The sequence below is a fragment of the Agelaius tricolor genome, unplaced genomic scaffold (genome assembly GCF_023055355.1).
Source record: "Agelaius tricolor isolate 1412-34295 unplaced genomic scaffold, bAgeTri1.0.p SCAF_37, whole genome shotgun sequence".
Taxonomy (NCBI): Eukaryota; Metazoa; Chordata; class Aves; order Passeriformes; family Icteridae; genus Agelaius; species Agelaius tricolor.
Genome location: NW_027269297.1, coordinates 4502072 through 4520049, shown reverse-complemented (window position 1 = coordinate 4520049; position 17978 = coordinate 4502072). Strand labels below are relative to the sequence as shown.

General features: G+C 50.0%; 1 protein-coding gene across 15 annotated transcripts in view; it reads right to left on the bottom strand.

Annotated features, from left to right (window-relative positions):
• Window positions 1-17978, bottom strand: part of ZNF618 (zinc finger protein 618) — a 149737-nt gene that overhangs the window by 70934 nt on the left and 60825 nt on the right. For all 15 annotated transcript variants that reach the window (XM_071453585.1, XM_071453590.1, XM_071453588.1 and 12 more), the window contains exon 2: window positions 13438-13481. In XM_071453585.1, the coding sequence (XP_071309686.1) occupies window positions 13438-13481 (44 nt within the window). The remainder of the gene's footprint in view (window positions 1-13437; window positions 13482-17978) is intronic.

The following is a 17978-nucleotide window of genomic DNA, read 5'->3' as shown; positions in this document are numbered from 1 at the left end:
CCTGGGAGGACAGGGATGAGGGGAGCAGAGGAACAGAGAGAACAATCCTCCAGTAATTACTGCCCAACCTCCCACACAGACATGGAGTCCCTATTTCAAATGGGGTCAGGCACATCCTATTGCCAGAGATTTTATTATTCATCCCTTCATTCTCATTATGGAATGAAATGTACAATTAATAGCCCCAAACAGAGAGAATTAGCCTTGACCTGCCTTCCCACTCATTTCCTGCCTTCTCACACATACTCCCCCCTGCCGTGCTCCCAAAATCATACAGGGCTCTTACAAGTGAGAAAGATGGATTGAGACAGAGAAGATGTGGTTGAGAACCAGACAGGCTTTATGGTAATATTATTGGCTGTGCCACAGGCCCATCCATCTCAGCCACCAGGGCATGGCTCAGCACCCTTCCAAGGGAAGGCAGTGAGCACAGAATACTCAGGGATCAGCAGAGAGTGGGATTGATTGCAGATCAATCAAACCCAGAGGGTGTGAAATGCAAAACACTGATAAAGGCAACAGTAAGGTAGATAGGAAAATGTTTCCTTCCTCAGTGAGGGCTGTGGAGGAAGATCAAAGGCAGCCAGGGCAGTTCCCTGGGAGGCTGGAGGTGGGAGAGGCAGTGAGAGCTCAGTTATCCATGGCACAGCCAGGGACCTGCCAGTCCTGGGCAAAGCAACAGGAAAATCCAGCCATGAGCCAAGTGATCTGGGATTAGAAGCTGATACCAGTGAGACTGAGGCTAGAGCCTTCTGAGGAGATTATAAAAGGGGCAAGAATACAGTGACTTTCTGATGATGCCAGCTTTGCATGGGTCACATTCAAACACAAACCAAATCAGCAACAGGCCCCATGCTGCAAGGCAAAGCTGTTCGCCATGTGCATTGCTCCTGAATAGAGAGGCATTTCCACAGGACTCCTGGAATGGTTGATGTGGGACAGATTTATTCATGCTCTGGAATTAAATTAAACACCACTCTAGCTAAAAATTATGGGTGGAGCCATGGAGGGGTGAGCAAAGCTGTGAACAGGACACTCCACCAGTGGATCCCTCTCTCCACAGCTGGCTCTGCCCAAGACCAGTGGCTGCAGCACAGTCAGACAAGTCCAGGGCTGTGGATGCACCCACGTGGTACTGCAACCACAGAGAGCCATGTTTTGAGATGAAGGAATGACCAAATTTTTTGTTCAGGTGCCTGAGATGGAAGGAGGAGATCATTTTCTCCCTGTCTGAATCTGTGGTGAAGCCACTCCCAATGTGCTGCAGACACAGTGAGAAGCTTCAGGTTTCAGAGGTGATCAGAAAAGCTGAAGAGGTTCCAAAATGCAGCACTGAAATGGTTCAAGACTGGGAAATGACACTTTATGACTCTGTGAGACCAAATTGCTCCAGTCTCCTCCTCACACCAAAGGGAAGACTAGAAGATGATTTGATTGCAGTGTATCATCATCTTCATGGGGAGAAAATACTGTCTTGTCTTGGCAGGGAAGAGTTGAGTGCAAGCTCATTGCTGGAAGCTGGAACCAGCTGAAATGAGGCACAAAACATTAGCAGAGATGGTGTTCCACTGGAACAGCCATTTCCAAAGGATGTGCTCAGGGAGAACAGATCCCTTGGAGTTTTCAAAGCCAGAGCTGTGTGTCTGGCTGGCCCCAGGTCCCTGGGCTCAGTACAGACGTGCACTGGCCACACTTGGTCGGGAGCTGAGGAATAGATAAATTATCAGACCAGACCAATGGACCCCCAGAACCTTTTCCCCTCATGCCCGCTGACTTTGTGGATCCAGCTCTGCCAAGAAAGGAACTTCCCAGCTGGAATGTCTGCTCCTGGGTGGGACATAACCCTGCAAATATGAACTGACAGTAATTCATTGCCCCATATGTTCTAACTCTGAGCAGGTACCTGATGTGCAGAAGGACACAGCCCCAAATACTTCAGCAACTTTCTTCTACATGATTCCATGGCTCACAAACCATGAGAGAAGCCTGCTGTTCCCCTCAAACACAAGCAAAACCATAAAAACAGCAGCACTGACACTCCTGGGAGCAGGGCTGAGCTCTCCAAAAGCCACTTGGTGCCTTAGCTGGGGCTGCACAGCTTTGCAGAGGAGGAGGAGGCAGCAGTGGTGGAATCCAGCTCTCCCAGCAGGAGCAAGCATCACTTTCTTGTGGTCCCTGTGAAATCCAGGTTGTGCTTCTGTGGCTAGAGCAGAACCAGGACCAGTCAGCTCAGTTGCTGAATGGGATATAAATGTTCCCAAGGGTCCAGGGGAGAGCTGGACTCAAGGAATGATCTTCATGGCACAGCAGATCGAGTCTGAAGCCTCCTGGTTAGGCTGGGGAAAGAGTACCAAGATCCCAGAGCAAAGCAGGAAGGAAAAGGAAGCCACTGACACTGGAAAGCTTCAGGCAGGGTGGAAAGGGGGACGTGCATAGCCCCAGCAGAACTGGTATTCCTTGGAAGGCAGGAGTCATCACAGCCTCCACCACACACAGCATCAAGCCACACATGCACTGAGCCAGGGCCGTTCACCCAGGGAAGCTTCACACTTCATTTCATTCCCACTCCTTTGGTCCTTGCATCAGTCCTTGCAAGCCCATGATGCTGCACTTGCTCAGTGTTGTGCTGAATTCTTACCTCCCCTGATACTGAGCAGCACAAAGAACCTCCAGTTGGAGATGAGGATAAAGCAGCAAGAGATCTGGAACATGCTTGTTCTCCAGAAATTCCCCAAGAGACACAGGGAGGGACAGGGAACATCCTGCCTGGGGGAGGGAAGACATCAGGCTCAGCACCACTGTGGCCAGGCCTGGTTCTGCCACTCCTGACCCATGGCAGCTCTTCTGGAGCTGAGGCACAACTGCTGGGAAGGCTCAGAAAGGGGATGAGCAACACCAGGAGTGAATTTTCAGTTCTGCAGCTCCCAAGGCTCCAAGCAGGTCTCACAGGTTTGGGTGAGGGCACAGAGAGAAAAGGACTCGAGGCTTTCAGGGTGTCAGGTAAGTTCAGTGTCAGTCCTGTGTCAGGGGGCTGGGGGCAGGAGGACTCCCCAGTGTGACCCGGGCAGTGCCTACGTCCCTGTCCCCACACAAAGACCTGTCCCGGCTGCCAGATCCCTGCAGGGCACTGCTGGGGCCACACTGGGACCAGTGATGGCCAGAGCCTCCACTTGGTGGAGACAGCAGCGCACAGGAGCCAAGGGAGAACCTGCCAGAGTCACCTCCCACTGCCGGGTCCCCAGGCCACCCTCTCCTGGTGGCTCTGAGGTCCCCAGCCTCATGCCACCACCCTTCTGCAGGAAACAATGCAGGTTTAGTGTTCAGTGTGGCCTTCCAGGGGTCAGCTGCACCTCCCTCTGCAGGTCCAACCTGCATTCAAACATCCATGGGCTGTTGTTCCCTGGGAAGAGGATATTCCTGTTCTCCAAACACCACAAAAACTGCTCAGAGCCATCAGGCCACAGAGGAGCAGAGTGCCCAGGCAGAGCTGGCTTAAACCCCACCTCCTTCCACAGGGGGGATCTAACTTCTTCTCCATGGCTTTGCCCCTTCCTGGGAAGTACCAACCTCCTTCACTGTTCCATGCCCTGTTTTTATTGAGCTGTGGGCCCTGGCAATCCAAGAGGCTCTTCCATGCTGAGGAGAGGAGGCAGAAGCCTTGGGATCCCAGTGCTCACTCCATGCCTGGTTGCTCCTACAGGTGAGGTCCTGTTCCACTTCCCAGAACAGACTCTGATTTCCAACATGAAAGAGGCAAACAGACATTGCACTTGCATGTATCACTGCTCTCACTAAGTAGGCCACACAGCCAATTACTGTAATACCAGCTCTGCCATCTCACAATGCTCATTTCAACATTGCTGCCTGCTTTGATCATCAGACTTTCATCTTCCGATGACGTTACGGCCACTTTCATGTCAGACACAAGTGTGTGAAGGCAGGAGAGATTTCAGAAGGCCTTAATGAAGCCTCAGCATGAGGAACTGGAAAGGCAGGGGTAAAAGTGGGTTCCTGGACCCACTTGGGTACAGCTTCCTTGGCCCTACACTGTGGCAGCTCGTGAAGGCCTCAGGCTTTAGCAGAGCTCGATGATGCAGCACAACATGGGCCAGAACAGCTCTGGGTGTGAAGCCTCACCAGCATCAATGCAGGGAGCAACACGAGGGCAATGCCAGGAGGGCAGTGCCAGGAGGGCAATGCCAGGAGGGCAGTGCCAGGAGGGCAGTGCCAGGAGGGCAATGCCAGGAGGGCAGTGCCAGGAGGGCAATGCCAGGAGCTCCTCCCGAGGGAAGCACAGAAAGGAAAGGCTGGGTGCTGACACCAGTCCCCTCTGCACAGTGACACCACCCACAGATCCAGCAGCCCCTTCCAGCTGATCTCCTGTGGCAGGAGGGGGGAGAAGGGGTGAAGGCTGCAGCGTGGGGCTGTTCTGGTCCCTGCAGGGTCTCCCTGGCTGTGATGAGCAGAACAGCAATGACTGAAAGCAAACAGGGCCCGTCAGCTGCTGCAGCCACAAGGAACTCGCGCTTGCAGTTTGCTGTTTCTGATCTGGAGAAGCATCCTCATAAATAATGAAAGTGACTAAAAGCTACTTAAAAACACACACTCCTCCCTTCTGAAAGAATGAGAAAAAAAACCCAATTATAAAAGGACATTTCTTCCAGCTAGGAATAATTTGTCATGTAATTCTCTGAAGACAGCAACAGAAACATGCGTGCTCCGTGCTCCCTTTGAGTCATCTGTGATTGCACATGTACTCAGATGGCTTCTAATGAGGCTATTTTTACAGCACACATCCTGCTGAGTTTTTGGGGAGGGGCAGAGTGAGATCAGTGAAGTATCAGTCTTCAACATCAGCTCCTCAAAAGGAGAGGAAAAGGAAACACATGTGGAGGAGGATGTACCACTCTGAACCAACACCTACAAACAGCTCTCCTGCCCCAGCAGCAAATGTGGAGCATCTTTTGTTTTTTTCTAAACAACACTCAGGCTGGAAAACCCAGAGATCATTAGTGCCTTGATGATATCAATGATGGCCAGGCTGCACAGGGCTCTGCACACACTGCTCTGGTGGAAGCTGTCCCTGCTCATGGCAGGGGCTGGAACAGGATGGCTCTTCAGGGTCCCCCCTGCCCAACCCATTCTGTGATTCCATGGTGACACTCCTTGGCAGAGGACAGGGTGTGCCCAGTTAAACTGAAACACAGTTTGGGCACTTCTTGAAGGCTCTTCTGATCTGCAGCACCAAAGAGGTTCAGTAAGAACCCCAAACCACTCATGGAGACCAAGCAATGGGCACCTCTGCAGAGGCCAGCAGGACACCAGCACCAGTGGGATGTCCCACCTTGTCTTCTGGAAACCAATGTGCAGTTGGCTCATCCAAGGCTAAATCAAAAGGCCTCAGCTGTCAGAAAGTAAAGGAAGCAAAAAATGGGGGAGGCTGAAACTGGGCTCAATTTACAGATGTCTGCCATGGTTTTACAAGAACCAGAAGGTTCCTGTCATGACTGGAGCTATGGGAAGTGGAATAGACAGAACAGATGTAATTGAACTCTCATTTTACATGGAGATGATGAAAGCAGACACAAGAAAAAGAAGGATGTATGTTGAAAATCTGCTTGTCTGATAAAGGAGCTGTGGTGGCCTTCCCACCCCTCTCAATGCTCTCATCTGCTTCCTGGGGCAGCCCAGGGGACACCAGGAGGAGGTGGAAAAGATCAGGAAGCAGAGGAACTGCCTGGTGTCCTTCACTGGGGACATCTTCTGCAGACATCAGCAGGCAACAAGATTTCCAAGTGCAGTGTTAAAAGACAGAAAAGCAGGAGCTGTTTTCCCAGCATTACAATTGAGCTCCTGGCTCCAGGCTCCAGCCCCAGCTTCAGATGTTCCCTCACACCCTGAAAGGCAAAGACACCACCCCAAGTTCCTGTGTCACAGTGTCCAGAACTGCTCCTCTCCAAGGGATTCAAGCTCCCATCCCTGCCATAGCTCCCAGAGCCTCTGCCAAAGCCCCTCTGCAGCCTGAGCCTGCATCCTTCAGAGAGGATGTCCTGCTGCTGATGTGTGAAGTGCTGGAACAATCACCCATCCTGGATTCCTTCTCTGGGGGATTATTTTCTGGAATAGGCACTGTACTTCCAGTGTGGATTGCTGCCTCTGGTCATTTGCTGCAAAGGAGATTCTCTTTCTGGCAATCTCCCCTCCACGGGAGAAAACCTCCTCTGCTGTATCTGAAGCAAACACTTCCTTCATGTACACTGTGTGCACACCAAAATATCCCTTCTGATCCTTGATTCTTTCCATTTGGGAGCCTGTCCGTATTTCAGAGCATGGATACCCAAGCAGGACACCCAAGGGTGCCACCAGCACTCTGGGTGACACACACAGCCATGTGCTGGTTCATATTCCTGACACCCAAATTTTCACTTGGTCACAGAGGGGTTCATGGTCATCCGTGTTCCACCAGGAGGTTTCAGTTCTCTTCACAATCTTCCCCAATGCCACTGTGAATTCCCAAAGTGTGCATTTAACTTCTGAAAGGTTACAGGAAAACCTGCCCTCTCCTGTCCTGATGTTATTTTAGGGGATGGGAAGTCCCTCCCCCCTCAGCAGTACAGGAGAGAAGACTTGCTGAAGAACAGAAAAAAAGCAAAAGTTGGTCACAGCTTCTGGGCATTTTTCACATGCAACCTGCTCTTGTGAACCTCAGGATTCACAGACTCCAAGGTCCCTGCAAGGTCACACATGTTCCTGTGGTCACTGTGCTGGTTCTGCCCATGGCCAGGAGCTGCATCCTTGTGCTTGGCTGGGTTTCTTCACGAGGCTGCTGGGTCCCCTCTTGGCATCCACAGCCCTGAACATGCTGCTCCCTCCTACTCTGACCAGGGATGAAGCTGCAGCTCCTGGAGGCTCTGAGGCCCTCGCTCCAACTCACTTGGACCTGGGGACATCAAACTAACTGGGCACACAAAGGAAATCCCTGAGGCAGGAGAAGCAGCCCAAACCCTGCCCCTCTCTGGGACATATTTACGTCCTCTGCTTTCTCCCTCCAAAATAAACTGAAATCAGAACACAAGGCCATGTCCTTCTGCAGGAAGAAGTGTGACAGTAGCTGCCATTCAGGTTTTCCTGGGAGAAATTTGCTCAATAAATACCAATATTATTAAGGAGTTCATAAATTTAAAGGACATGAAGGTTTTGTAGAAGAGAGATGCCTCAGGGAAGTTCACCCCCTGTCTCTGAGGGCAGCCAGCTCTTGAAAACAGAGGCAAGAGCTTTCAAAAACCCCAAAATACATAATGCAGCACTCGGTGGTGTGTGTGGTGTCACTGCTAAAATCTAGGGAAAACAAACAAACAAAGCAAAATACTTAATTTTTGCAGCTATCTGGGTCTAGTAAAACACATAACCCTTCCTGACAGCAAACTCTGCTTCAGGAAGTCCAAGAGGAATTTAATCGTGCGTTCATTCCTCAAGGGACGCTCGGCAGCTCCGAATCCTTGAGAGAAGGTAAACTCCAGGACCAATCAGCCTGCCTCTCCTCTGGAAATTAAACATTCAAATACAAACCAGAACAATAGTCAAGAGCCACAAAGAATTCCTAAGGTATTAGCAAAACAAATTCCCTTCAGTCCTTATTAGGAATATCTTGAGGATGGTTTGAAGAGGAAAGTCTAACCAAATATAAAAAAAATTTGGCTTATCCAACAAAAAACAACCGCGCGCTCTTTGCCAAAAGCAAAAGAATTCAGTCAGATAAAAACCGCGACACACAAATGATGCAGGTTAAAAACTGAATTTAAGATGATAATGGAATAGCTGCCAGCGTCTTTAAATTTTCAAGCGTGGAAATGTCAACAAAGAGAAAGAAATTCAGGGAAAAACAAAGAGAAAAGATTAAGGATTTATTTATATCAGTGAAAGAGCTCTGTGTTCCTTGACTAAAAAATGACTGAGGGGGTGAGAACTGAAATGGCCACGGGTCTCCAACCCATGCCATGAGGAGTGAGGGGGTGACCCAGGGATCTCCTGGTGGCTCAGCTCTCCTGAAGGCTTTAGAGCTGCCCCATCCTGGTACTTTATGGCTCCAGAAAGGGACATTTCTCCACCTCACACCACCCAAAGCTCTCCAGGACTTGGGCACTGGGCAAACTGGTGTGGTTTACACAGAAAATACTCCTGTCCCTCAGAGCTGGGATGTGTCTGAGTGCTGTCATGGACATTTGACCTTCTTTTGGGTTTCAAGGAAACCTGCCCGGGTTCCCCACAGCTTCTGTCCTGGTTGTTGTGTAGAACTGAACTATCCATGGCTCTAGAACTGGCCAGAGGGCACTTTTGAGGGGTTTTGTGCTGGTTGGTTGGTTTGTTTCTTTTTGAAGATGGCTGGCGAGAGCCCTTCAGTGGGCACCAAGGCTTATTAAATTCCTTGTCTAATTAGTAAGAGTTTTCTCTTCTTCTGATGCAGGATGAGTTGGAAGCTTCTTGGTGCTCTCGGACTGAAAATCCCACAGGTTGCCTCTTAAAGAAAGGGGAGACAATTCAAATAATTTTCTTTGGAAAAAATTCCTGGAAATATCCAGTCCCAGGCCTGTCCCTCCACAGGGTGTAGAGTCCTCTCCCAAGCTTCAGAGGACCACAGCCTCAGAAATTGTCCTTCCCCGGTGCTGGGGGCCTGGAGAGCTGGAAGAGGAGCCTGAAGAAAAGCTGGTGCAATCCCAGGGCACTCCCTTGGGTGACAGGAGCTGCTGAGGAGGATGTGTTCACAAAGGACAGAGCAAGGAATGCAGGGAAGAGAGGGGAAGGTGCCACCAGGGAGGCTGGAGAAAGGTGAACTGAGAAGGAGCAAAGTAGGTGCAACCCTTTCTCAACAGCTTCTCCTCCCAGGGCTCCCCAGGGAACGGTCCCAGCCCCAAGAGCTCCAGGAGCATTTGGACACCATTTTGGAATGCCCAGGGTGGGATGTTGGGGTGTCTGTGCAGGGACAGGAGCTGGGCTCAGTGATCCTGGTGGATCCTTCCAGCTCAGGGATTGTGTGATTCCATGGAAGTCACATCTTCTATGGCACAGACTGAAGCACTCAGACCCCTGAGGCACCACAGCTTGGTCTGGAGTACCTGGGAAAACTGCACCATGTCAGAGCTGGGAAACCCCAGGCCCAGCCCAAAGCACCCCTGGGAACTCCTGCCCTGCTCCAGCTGGGCCAGCACCCAGAGCCTTCTCTGGACCTGCAGCTCCCTGAGCCCTTTGTGGGAGCTGCAGCCCAGCGCTGTCACCACTGCCCTAAAGGAGAGGCAGCCCTGCCCTGGGTGCAGCTGCAGCCCTGGAGGCCTGGATTCCCCCAGCTCCAGGAGCAGAGCTCTGAGCTCCTCCACAGCTACATCTGTGCTGCGGGCAGCTCCCGCTGCCGAGAGCCCAGGCTGAGCTTCCAGCTGGCTCTGTTCCCTCCAAACAGATGCAGCTCCTATAGCAGGGCCTGATTTATTCAGCAGGAGTCTCGCACATTAAGTGTAGTTAAGTCTGAAAACAAATCTAATGACTTTAAAATAAATAGCCAACAGAGGACTCCAAACTGAAATTCCTCCTTCCTCTGACACCCGCCATATAAACAATAATAATTATATAAAACCGTGTCTAACACATGACTACACAAGGCTCTGGTGACCAAGAAAAGCACACGCTGCTTGTCAGACATAATTGCACATTTGGTTTTTCAATTATTTCTTGTCAGGATCCAGAGCCCACCATCTGAACACTGACATTAATTATTGGGAAGTTGTTAGTGCTCCAATAGTCTAATGGGGACTCCCAGTGCTCACCCTGAGCCCAGAGCTGCCAGTGCTGCTCCCACACTGCCCTCCTGTCCCACCAACCCCTGGGACTGTCACACACCACACAGGACACCCAGCCTGGGCCACCCTGTGCACAAGGGGCTTCAGAAGAAGCTTAAAGCAAGTCTCAAGTGGACTGGATGATCCCTGCCATGTGCTCACCCACAGGATGGGACCAGACCATGTCCAGCACTGGGGCCTCCAACACAAGACCTGGAGCTGCTGGAGCGAGTCCAGAGGAGGGCATGGAGCTGCTCCAGGGCTGGAGCCTCTGCTCTGGAGCCAGGCTGGGAGAGCTGGGGGTGCTCACCTGGAGAGGAGAAGCTCCAGGGAGAGCTCAGAGCCCCTGCCAGGGCCTGAGGGGGCTCCAGGAGAGCTGGAGAGGGACTGGGGACAAGGGATGGAGGGACAGGACACAGGGAATGGCTCCCACTGCCAGAGGGCAGGGCTAAATGGGATATTGGGAATTAGGAATTGTTCCCTGGCAGGGTGGGCAGGCCCTGGCACAGGTGCCCAGAGCAGCTGGGGCTGCCCCTGGATCCCTGGCAGTGCCCAAGGCCAGGCTGGACAGGGCTGGGAGCAGCCTGGGACAGTGGGAGGTGTCCCTGCCATGGCAGGGGTGGCACTGGATGATCCTTAAGGTCCCTCCTAACCCAAGGCAGTGTGGGATTCTGTGAATGCAGCCCATGTCACCCCTGTCACTGTGTTCCTGCTGAGTCCCCTCCCAGCCCCTCTGAGCAGCTCCTGCCATCACACTCCCATCACATTGCTGCCCATCATGCAGGAAAACATCCTGCCTTTTACTGGCTTTTAATTTGCTGCTTTTTAATTTTGTTGACTGTCTCTTTTTTCCTTGCAAAAGGAAGAAAGAAGCCTCTGATCTACCTTTTCTGGAGTGTTCAAAAACATGCACAGCTTTGTCAGGTTGTCTCTTAGTTGTCATCTTCCCCAAGGCAAGCAGCCATCTCTCTTCTGGCTGCCTTCAAGGAAGAGGGCTTTTTGTGATCCTAAGAATTCTCTTCACCTTATAAAATCTCCCATTGCTGAGCACTCACTGAGGTGAAGCAACCACACAGGAGTCAATGGGGGAGGAGAACAGTGAGTGCTCTCTGCTAGCAGGAGCTGCCAGCTGCACACCCTGACCCCTGTTCTTCCAAAGGCAGCAACAGGCCTGGAGCTGGGGGTGGTGGGAGCACAAACCCCTGGGCCTTCAGAGCTTCCAGGGTTTGCTTGAAACAGAAAATCAATTCACTGCAGTAAAAAAAGAAAAATAGGATTGACCCAATATCACAGTCATCACCTTAGACCAAGTCTGCTACTGTGAAAAAAAATATTGCAGGAAGATAAAATCCAGGAAACTTATATTATATTATATTAATTACATTATACTATATTATATTATACTATATTCTATTATACAATATTATTTGTCCTTGTATTTTTACTGATACAAATTAATTGTTAAAAGCTTCCTCGATAGTTTACAATTAGTGAGGGTTTCAAGCAGCAATGACTTTGAGAAACATCCATCTTGTGTCTCCATCCACTGATGACCTCACAGATTCAGTCAGAGCCACATTTCCACCTTCAATCACTGACAGAGCTTTCTTGAAATATTACATTTTGATTCTGTTTTATTATTTTTAAATGGACTTGGTCATTCTCCATTCTTTGACCACGTTTTGTTCAGTCAGGTAGATGATAAAGTGGGTTTTGTTTCCACTTTTCTACAAGGAAAAAAGCAACAACCAGCCTCACACTCCTCTGGACATACAAAGGAACAGGGAGGGAAGTTCTCCCACCCCACCTGGAGCTCCATCCCTGCCCTGGAAAGGGCCATTGCTCACTTCTGGGAGGATGTTCAGCCCCAAGGGCAGCCCAGGCAGGTGAGATGGACACCCCAAAGGTGAGATGGATGTCCCAAAGGTGAGATGGACACCCCAAAGGTGAAATGGACACCCCAAAAGTGACATGAACACCCCAAAGGTGACATGAACACTCCAAAGGTGAGATGGACACCCCAAAGGAGAGACAGACACCCCAAAGGAGAGATGGACACCCCAAAGGTGAGATGGACACCCCAAAGGTGAGACGGACACCCCAAAGGAGAGATGGATACTCCAAAGGTGAGATGGACACCCCAAAGGTGAGATGGACACTCCAAAGGTGAGATGGACACCCCAAAGGTGAGATGGACACCCCAAAGGTGAGATGGACACTCCAAAGGTGAGATGGATGTCCCAAAGGTGAGATGGACACTCCAAAGGTGAGATGGATACTCCAAAGGTGAGATGGACACCCCAAAGGAGAGACAGACACCCCAAAGGAGAGATGGATACTCCAAAGGTGAGATGGACACCCCAAAGGAGAGATGGACACCCCAAAGGTGAGATGGACACCCCAAAGGAGAGATGGACACCCCAAAGGAGAGATGGACACTCCAAAGGTGAGATGGACACCCCAAAGGTGAGATGGATGCCCCAAAGGTGAGATGGATGCCCCAAAGGTGAGATGGACGCTCCAAAGGCCAGCTCCCACATGGAGGATGCACTTGCCCACCTGCTGTGGGAAACCCTCCAGTGAGAGCTGCAAAACTGAATTAAAGGTTGGAATAAAGAATCCAGGGGAAGGAAGTGATGCCTGGCTCCTCTCCCCTTGTTCCTCAGCTTGTGCTTTCTTTCCAAGACTTTCTTCAGGCTGATTGCCAGTGAGCCAGCACTGCTGGGCCATGGGTGAGCCACCCCCAAAGTGAGACAGAGAAGTCTTCTCCTGTGACAGACACCCAGTGTTCCTCTCTGCCCTGTTCAGGGGCACCCCAGATGTGTTCAATGCCAAGCAGTGCCAACTGGACAAAAAGCTGCCAGGAATGAGGGGATTTTGCCCTGGAATGCCATTGGCAGAGCTGGGGCACTGGGCAGGGACCAGCCAGCACGGTGGGAGCATCAGACCCAGCAGGGGCTGCACAGTCAGCAGTGGGAGGCAGGGAGGGCATCAGCACCACAGCAGTTCCCAGATCTCTCTGGATGTGCTTTTACACAGCAGGATGAGTTTTATCTAAGGAATGAAACTTTCACAGTGCTTTCAAGGCCCTGGAGGGGACAGGAGGAGTCCCCATCCCTGGGTGTGTTTAACAAAGCCTGGATGTGGCACTGGGTGCCAGGGTTGAGTTAAGGTGTTGGGACTGGGATGGACTCGATGATCTTGAAGGTCTCTTCCAACCCAGTGATTCTGTGAGGCCACAGCCCAAGGCAGACCCACCTGAGCATGTCCCTCTCCAGAGTGGGAGCAGCAGAGACACCTCTCAGTGGGATCACAGGGGAATGGGGTGGTGGGACAGCTCTCTCCTCTCCTTCTGAAGGACAGAAGGATCTGCACAGCCCAAGGGGGCACTCAGCTGGAACTCCCCACAGCACACACAAACCACCTCTGCTTTCAGTCCCCAGTGCCAGGATGAGGCCAGCCTCCCACATCCACCCTCCCAGCCATATCCAAAGAGGGCTGCATGGACACTCTGTCAGCTCTGACACCCATCCCACCTTTGGCCACCCCACCTCCAGGGTGGAGAGCACACCAGAGCAGAGCTGACCCACCCAGCACATCCCAGCCCTACCTGCTGGAAGAGCTCCTCCGCCCGCTGCTGTTGCTCTCCTCGGCCTAGGAGATCAAAACAGAAGAGCTGGTTAGCTTCAGAAGGATGAGGCTGCTCTTCAGCCCAAACCTGGGGTTCCCCAGAGCTGCACACACGCCCCAGGCCCAGCTCTGAGCCCGGGGTGTCGGGGCTGGGCAGGGTCTGAGCCTCCCCAGCCCATCCCCACCCGAGGCTCAAGCAGTGATCCCTGGCATGCAGAGCAGGGTGGGAAATCAGGAATGGCCAAATTGTCCCAATGTCCACGCAGGAATGGCTCCCTCCAGGCCCAACACCTCCCCTCATTAGCCCTGTGTCCTAATTAACCCCTGCAGGCCCTGGCTGGGCTGAGCAGGGAGGGCCCGGGGTCTCCTCTTGCCTCTTCCCCAGCTCACTGATGAGAGCCTTCCTTGGAAAGACAATATTATTCCAATCCCAGAAATTTTATTTCTGAATTTGTGCAAATACAAGTTAAAAGATATTAGCTGCATTTCACATTTTGTGCAAATGGCAGAAACAGGCAATTCATGTGCAGCAGGATGGGGGCCAGCCAACGATTTCGATAAAATAAACCCTTTTTTAATTTAAATGCTAATGCACTGAATTAAAATTTAATAACTGAGGAAATTGAAAAGCCGAGCAGGAATATTGGAAATAAATCCAAGCAGAAACAGCTGAAATTAAAAATTCTAGAGAGTGGGAGGATAGCAGCTAAGCTGTCTTATATGATTACATTTTTTTTATATTTTTTTTTTTTCAGAACGAAGTGGGGAAGGAAAAAAATCCTATCTTTGGCTGGCTGTAGGGCAGTAAATCGAGAGTGCTATGATTTATTGCTCAATTTTCCTGAGGGAAAAAGGCTTTCTTTCATGCTGAAATATTTCATAAATTTCAAGCCAGCATAAATTCTTAATTTAAAAGTTATGGAGGTCACATTTAGTGCACTGGTGCAATTCTGAAATCTTAAAGGAATAGCAACCAAAAAAATTGCAATTTGATTTTATTTTTTTAATTCTTCATGTAAAATTTTCTTCAAAGGGATTGTCCAAGTTACATAAAGCAGAAACACAACCTGGTTTCTGAAGGGATATGAAATCCACTGGAAATGAAGAGATAAAAATCTAATTCAATTACAAAAAGGTATTTTGTTATGATGATTATGATGATGATTATTATTATTATTGTGAGCCACTTGAGGAATTTCTGTTAAAAAATTTCTTCTCTCCATTGCCTGGGAAAAGCCAGAAGGGAGGAGCTGACAATGTAATTGCTTCTGTTAGATCTCCAATCTTTTGTGAGCACTGATATGTTCATTTGTTATACAGCTGTTCAGCTACAGAAAGGATGTCAGAGCACCCATAATTCAAAGCAATCAATCAAAAATTAATGATTTGTCATGCTTACACAATGGAAAAAAAAGGAAAAAAAAAGCTTTATGGGTTCCTACAACTGGTAGATTGCTCAAACCTTTGGGGCATTTTCTAGAAGATTAGATCTGTGTACAAGGAAAAGGGGGAAAAGGGGAAAAAGGAGATTTAATACAGAGCCAGGGCAGAATACTTGTTGGGGTGCTGAGGATCCCAGAGATGGGAAACTCACAATTCCTGCCTGTACAAAGGGATTTGTGCACAACCCAAGCTCACACAAGCCAGGAGCCACATCTTGGATCACAGGGACCTTGTGAGGCTCCTGCCATGAGACTTCCATGGGAAAAGCACCTGCTGAATCATGGAACCATGGAATATCCGGAGCTGGAAGGATATTCTGAGCCATGAGGATGATGGAACCCAGCCCTGGCCCTGCACAGACACCCCAACAATCCCCACTGCTGGGAGTTTCCTTATTTTAAAAGAGAAAATGAGAAAAAAAGGAACCACAACAGGTAAGGGCTCTCATGTCAATGGTTTCACCCAGCCAGGGTGCTGCTGGAGATGATCCATTAGACAAAAACACCCAGCTAAGCCTGAATGAGATCAGACCAAGCCTTAAATGTTTCTGAATGCTGAAATAAACAAATCCACAGAATCCCACACTGCTTTGGGGTGGGAGGGACCTTAAAGCCCATCCAGTGCCACCCCTGCCATGGCAGGGACACCTCCCACTGTCCCAGGCTGCTCCCAGCCCTGTCCAACCTGGCCTTGGGCACTGCCAGGGATCCAGGGGCAGCCCCAGCTGCTCTGGGCACCCTGTGCCAGGGCCTGCCCACCCTCACAGGGAACAATTCCTAATTCCCAATATCCCATTTAGCCCTGGCCTCTGGCAGTGGGAGCCATTCCCTGTGTCCTGTCCCTCCATCCCTTGTCCCCAGTCCCTCTCCAGCTCTCCTGGAGCCCCCTCAGGCCCTGGCAGGGGCTCTGAGCTCTCCCTGGAGCTTCTCCTCTCCAGGTGAGCACCCCCAGCTCTCCCAGCCTGTTCCTTCAAAAATAAAATCCATCTAATCTAAAACATCCCACCTAAATTCTAAAAAGTGGCATTTGAATAATAAAATGCCACGAGGAAGTGGAGGGGTGAAAGGCTGGAAATCACTGTTTAACCAGAATGTGCCAAAACAAGTCAGAGCAGCCCCCAACAAAGTAACACCTTTGCGGAGGGGAACAGAAATCTCCTGTGCTCCTTTAGAATCTCCTGCACTCCCATTTACCCAAAGAATTGATTTTGGTGATTTCCTAATTTCTAATTGAAAAGGAGAGGAGCAGAATTTTCATCTGCTGATGAGCAGGGAGGCCGGATGTAGGGTGCTGGAACAGGCTGGAAAATGTCACACAATCCGCCCCATAAAATCATTTACAATTCAAAATGTTACTGCCTGAAGTTGCTTTTCTACATATTGGGCGCATTTAGGGGAGTTTTGTTTAACTAATGCTAATAAATATCCTTTAAATGAAAATGCACACAAGCAGAATGTGGTTTCAGGCCATATGCTCCTCAACTCGAGTTGTAAGCAAAAAGTAAATCATGTGATAATTAAGAAATGTATCAGTCAACATCTCCTAACAGGATAACATGTCAAAAAATAGGAGTCCAAGCAGATGTAAAACTGACCTGAGAAATCCATGTTTATCGAGAGGGCTACACTATATTGGGAAAAAACCCCAACATTTTAACAGTTACAGCAAAACTCAAAAATAACTTAAAGCAATAAAAATGTGAAATGAGATTTCAGATGATTTAAGCACAGGCCTTCTGCCTGATCACTTCAATTATGATTAGAAACAATTATTCAAATCACTTGGATTTGCATCCATGCTCGGATCAGCTCCCATGGATGGGATGGGGGCACTGGGATACCCCCAAGCACTGCCACAGCCCTTCCCAGGGGAAAAAGGGGCTCAATCCATGTATTTATTTCTTTATTCAGACACAGCCACCCCTATGATTTGCCTCTGAACCCCATCCCAAAGGGAGAGGTCCCTAATTCTGCCTGGGGCTTGCAGGAGAAGCAGACCCCTCTCACCCTTCTCCCACAGCACTTTCCCTCTGCAGAGGGAAAAGGGCAGAGTTGTTTGTTTACCTGAGGGAAAATAAAAGGAAAAAACCCAAAACCCCCACCCTGCTTCCCCCAAATGCATTCCCAGAAACAGCTGAGTAATTTTTGTCCAAACACAAACCACACATTCAATTTTGGAAGGAGACAGCAGCACCCAGCATGGAAAATTTCACCCCAAATAATTAAAATTTGGCAAAGGAGAAGAAACTGAAAACAGGTCTGACATAGGAATGTGCCATAAAAATAACTGCAGGCCTGCTACCTGTGCTGTCTGGGGTTATTAACTTCAGAGCCACAGAAAATGCAGGAAGTGCTTTTTTTTTTTTTTTTCTTTTTTCTCTTCTTTAAACAAAGGGCAAGACACGGCAGTTTCCTATTTAATTTTTATTAAATAGGAGGGGGAAAAACAGCAGAGCAGCTCCACATCACACCAAAACATCTGCAGAGCACAAGGACCCATAAATGTGCCCGTGCCCCTTTTTAATCTGGATTTCTGCTTCCTCCTGCCAGCACAGCGGGTGCTGAGGAACCCCAAGGCCAAAGAGGGAAACAAGGCTGAGCCCAGGGCTGGTCCAGGCAGAGCTGTGCTCCACAGAACCATGGAATCCTTGAGGTTGGAAAAGCCCTCTGAGATCAGAGTCCAACTATTCCCCAGCAGTGCCAAGGCCAGCACTAACCCCTGTCCCCACGTGCCACATCCACACTGGAACCTTTCCAGGGATGGTGACTCCACCACTGCCCCACGCAGCTGTTCCCATGCCTGGCCACCCTTTTCATGAGGAAATTCTTCCTAATATCAAACCTACACCTTCCCTGGTGCAATTTAAGGCTGTTTCTTCTGGCTCCAGAGCCAGGGCATCCCCTGCCTGAAGGAGAAAGATCTCCACTGCCTTTGGCTGCTGTGGCTCATCCCCTCCTCATCCTTTGCCTTTGCCAATCCATCAGAGCAGCCTCCAAAAGGGATGAATTTTCCACTTGGGAACAAGACAGTTCCTGGGGCTGGAGGAATGTGCTGCCTATTTCCTCAGCTGCAGCTTCC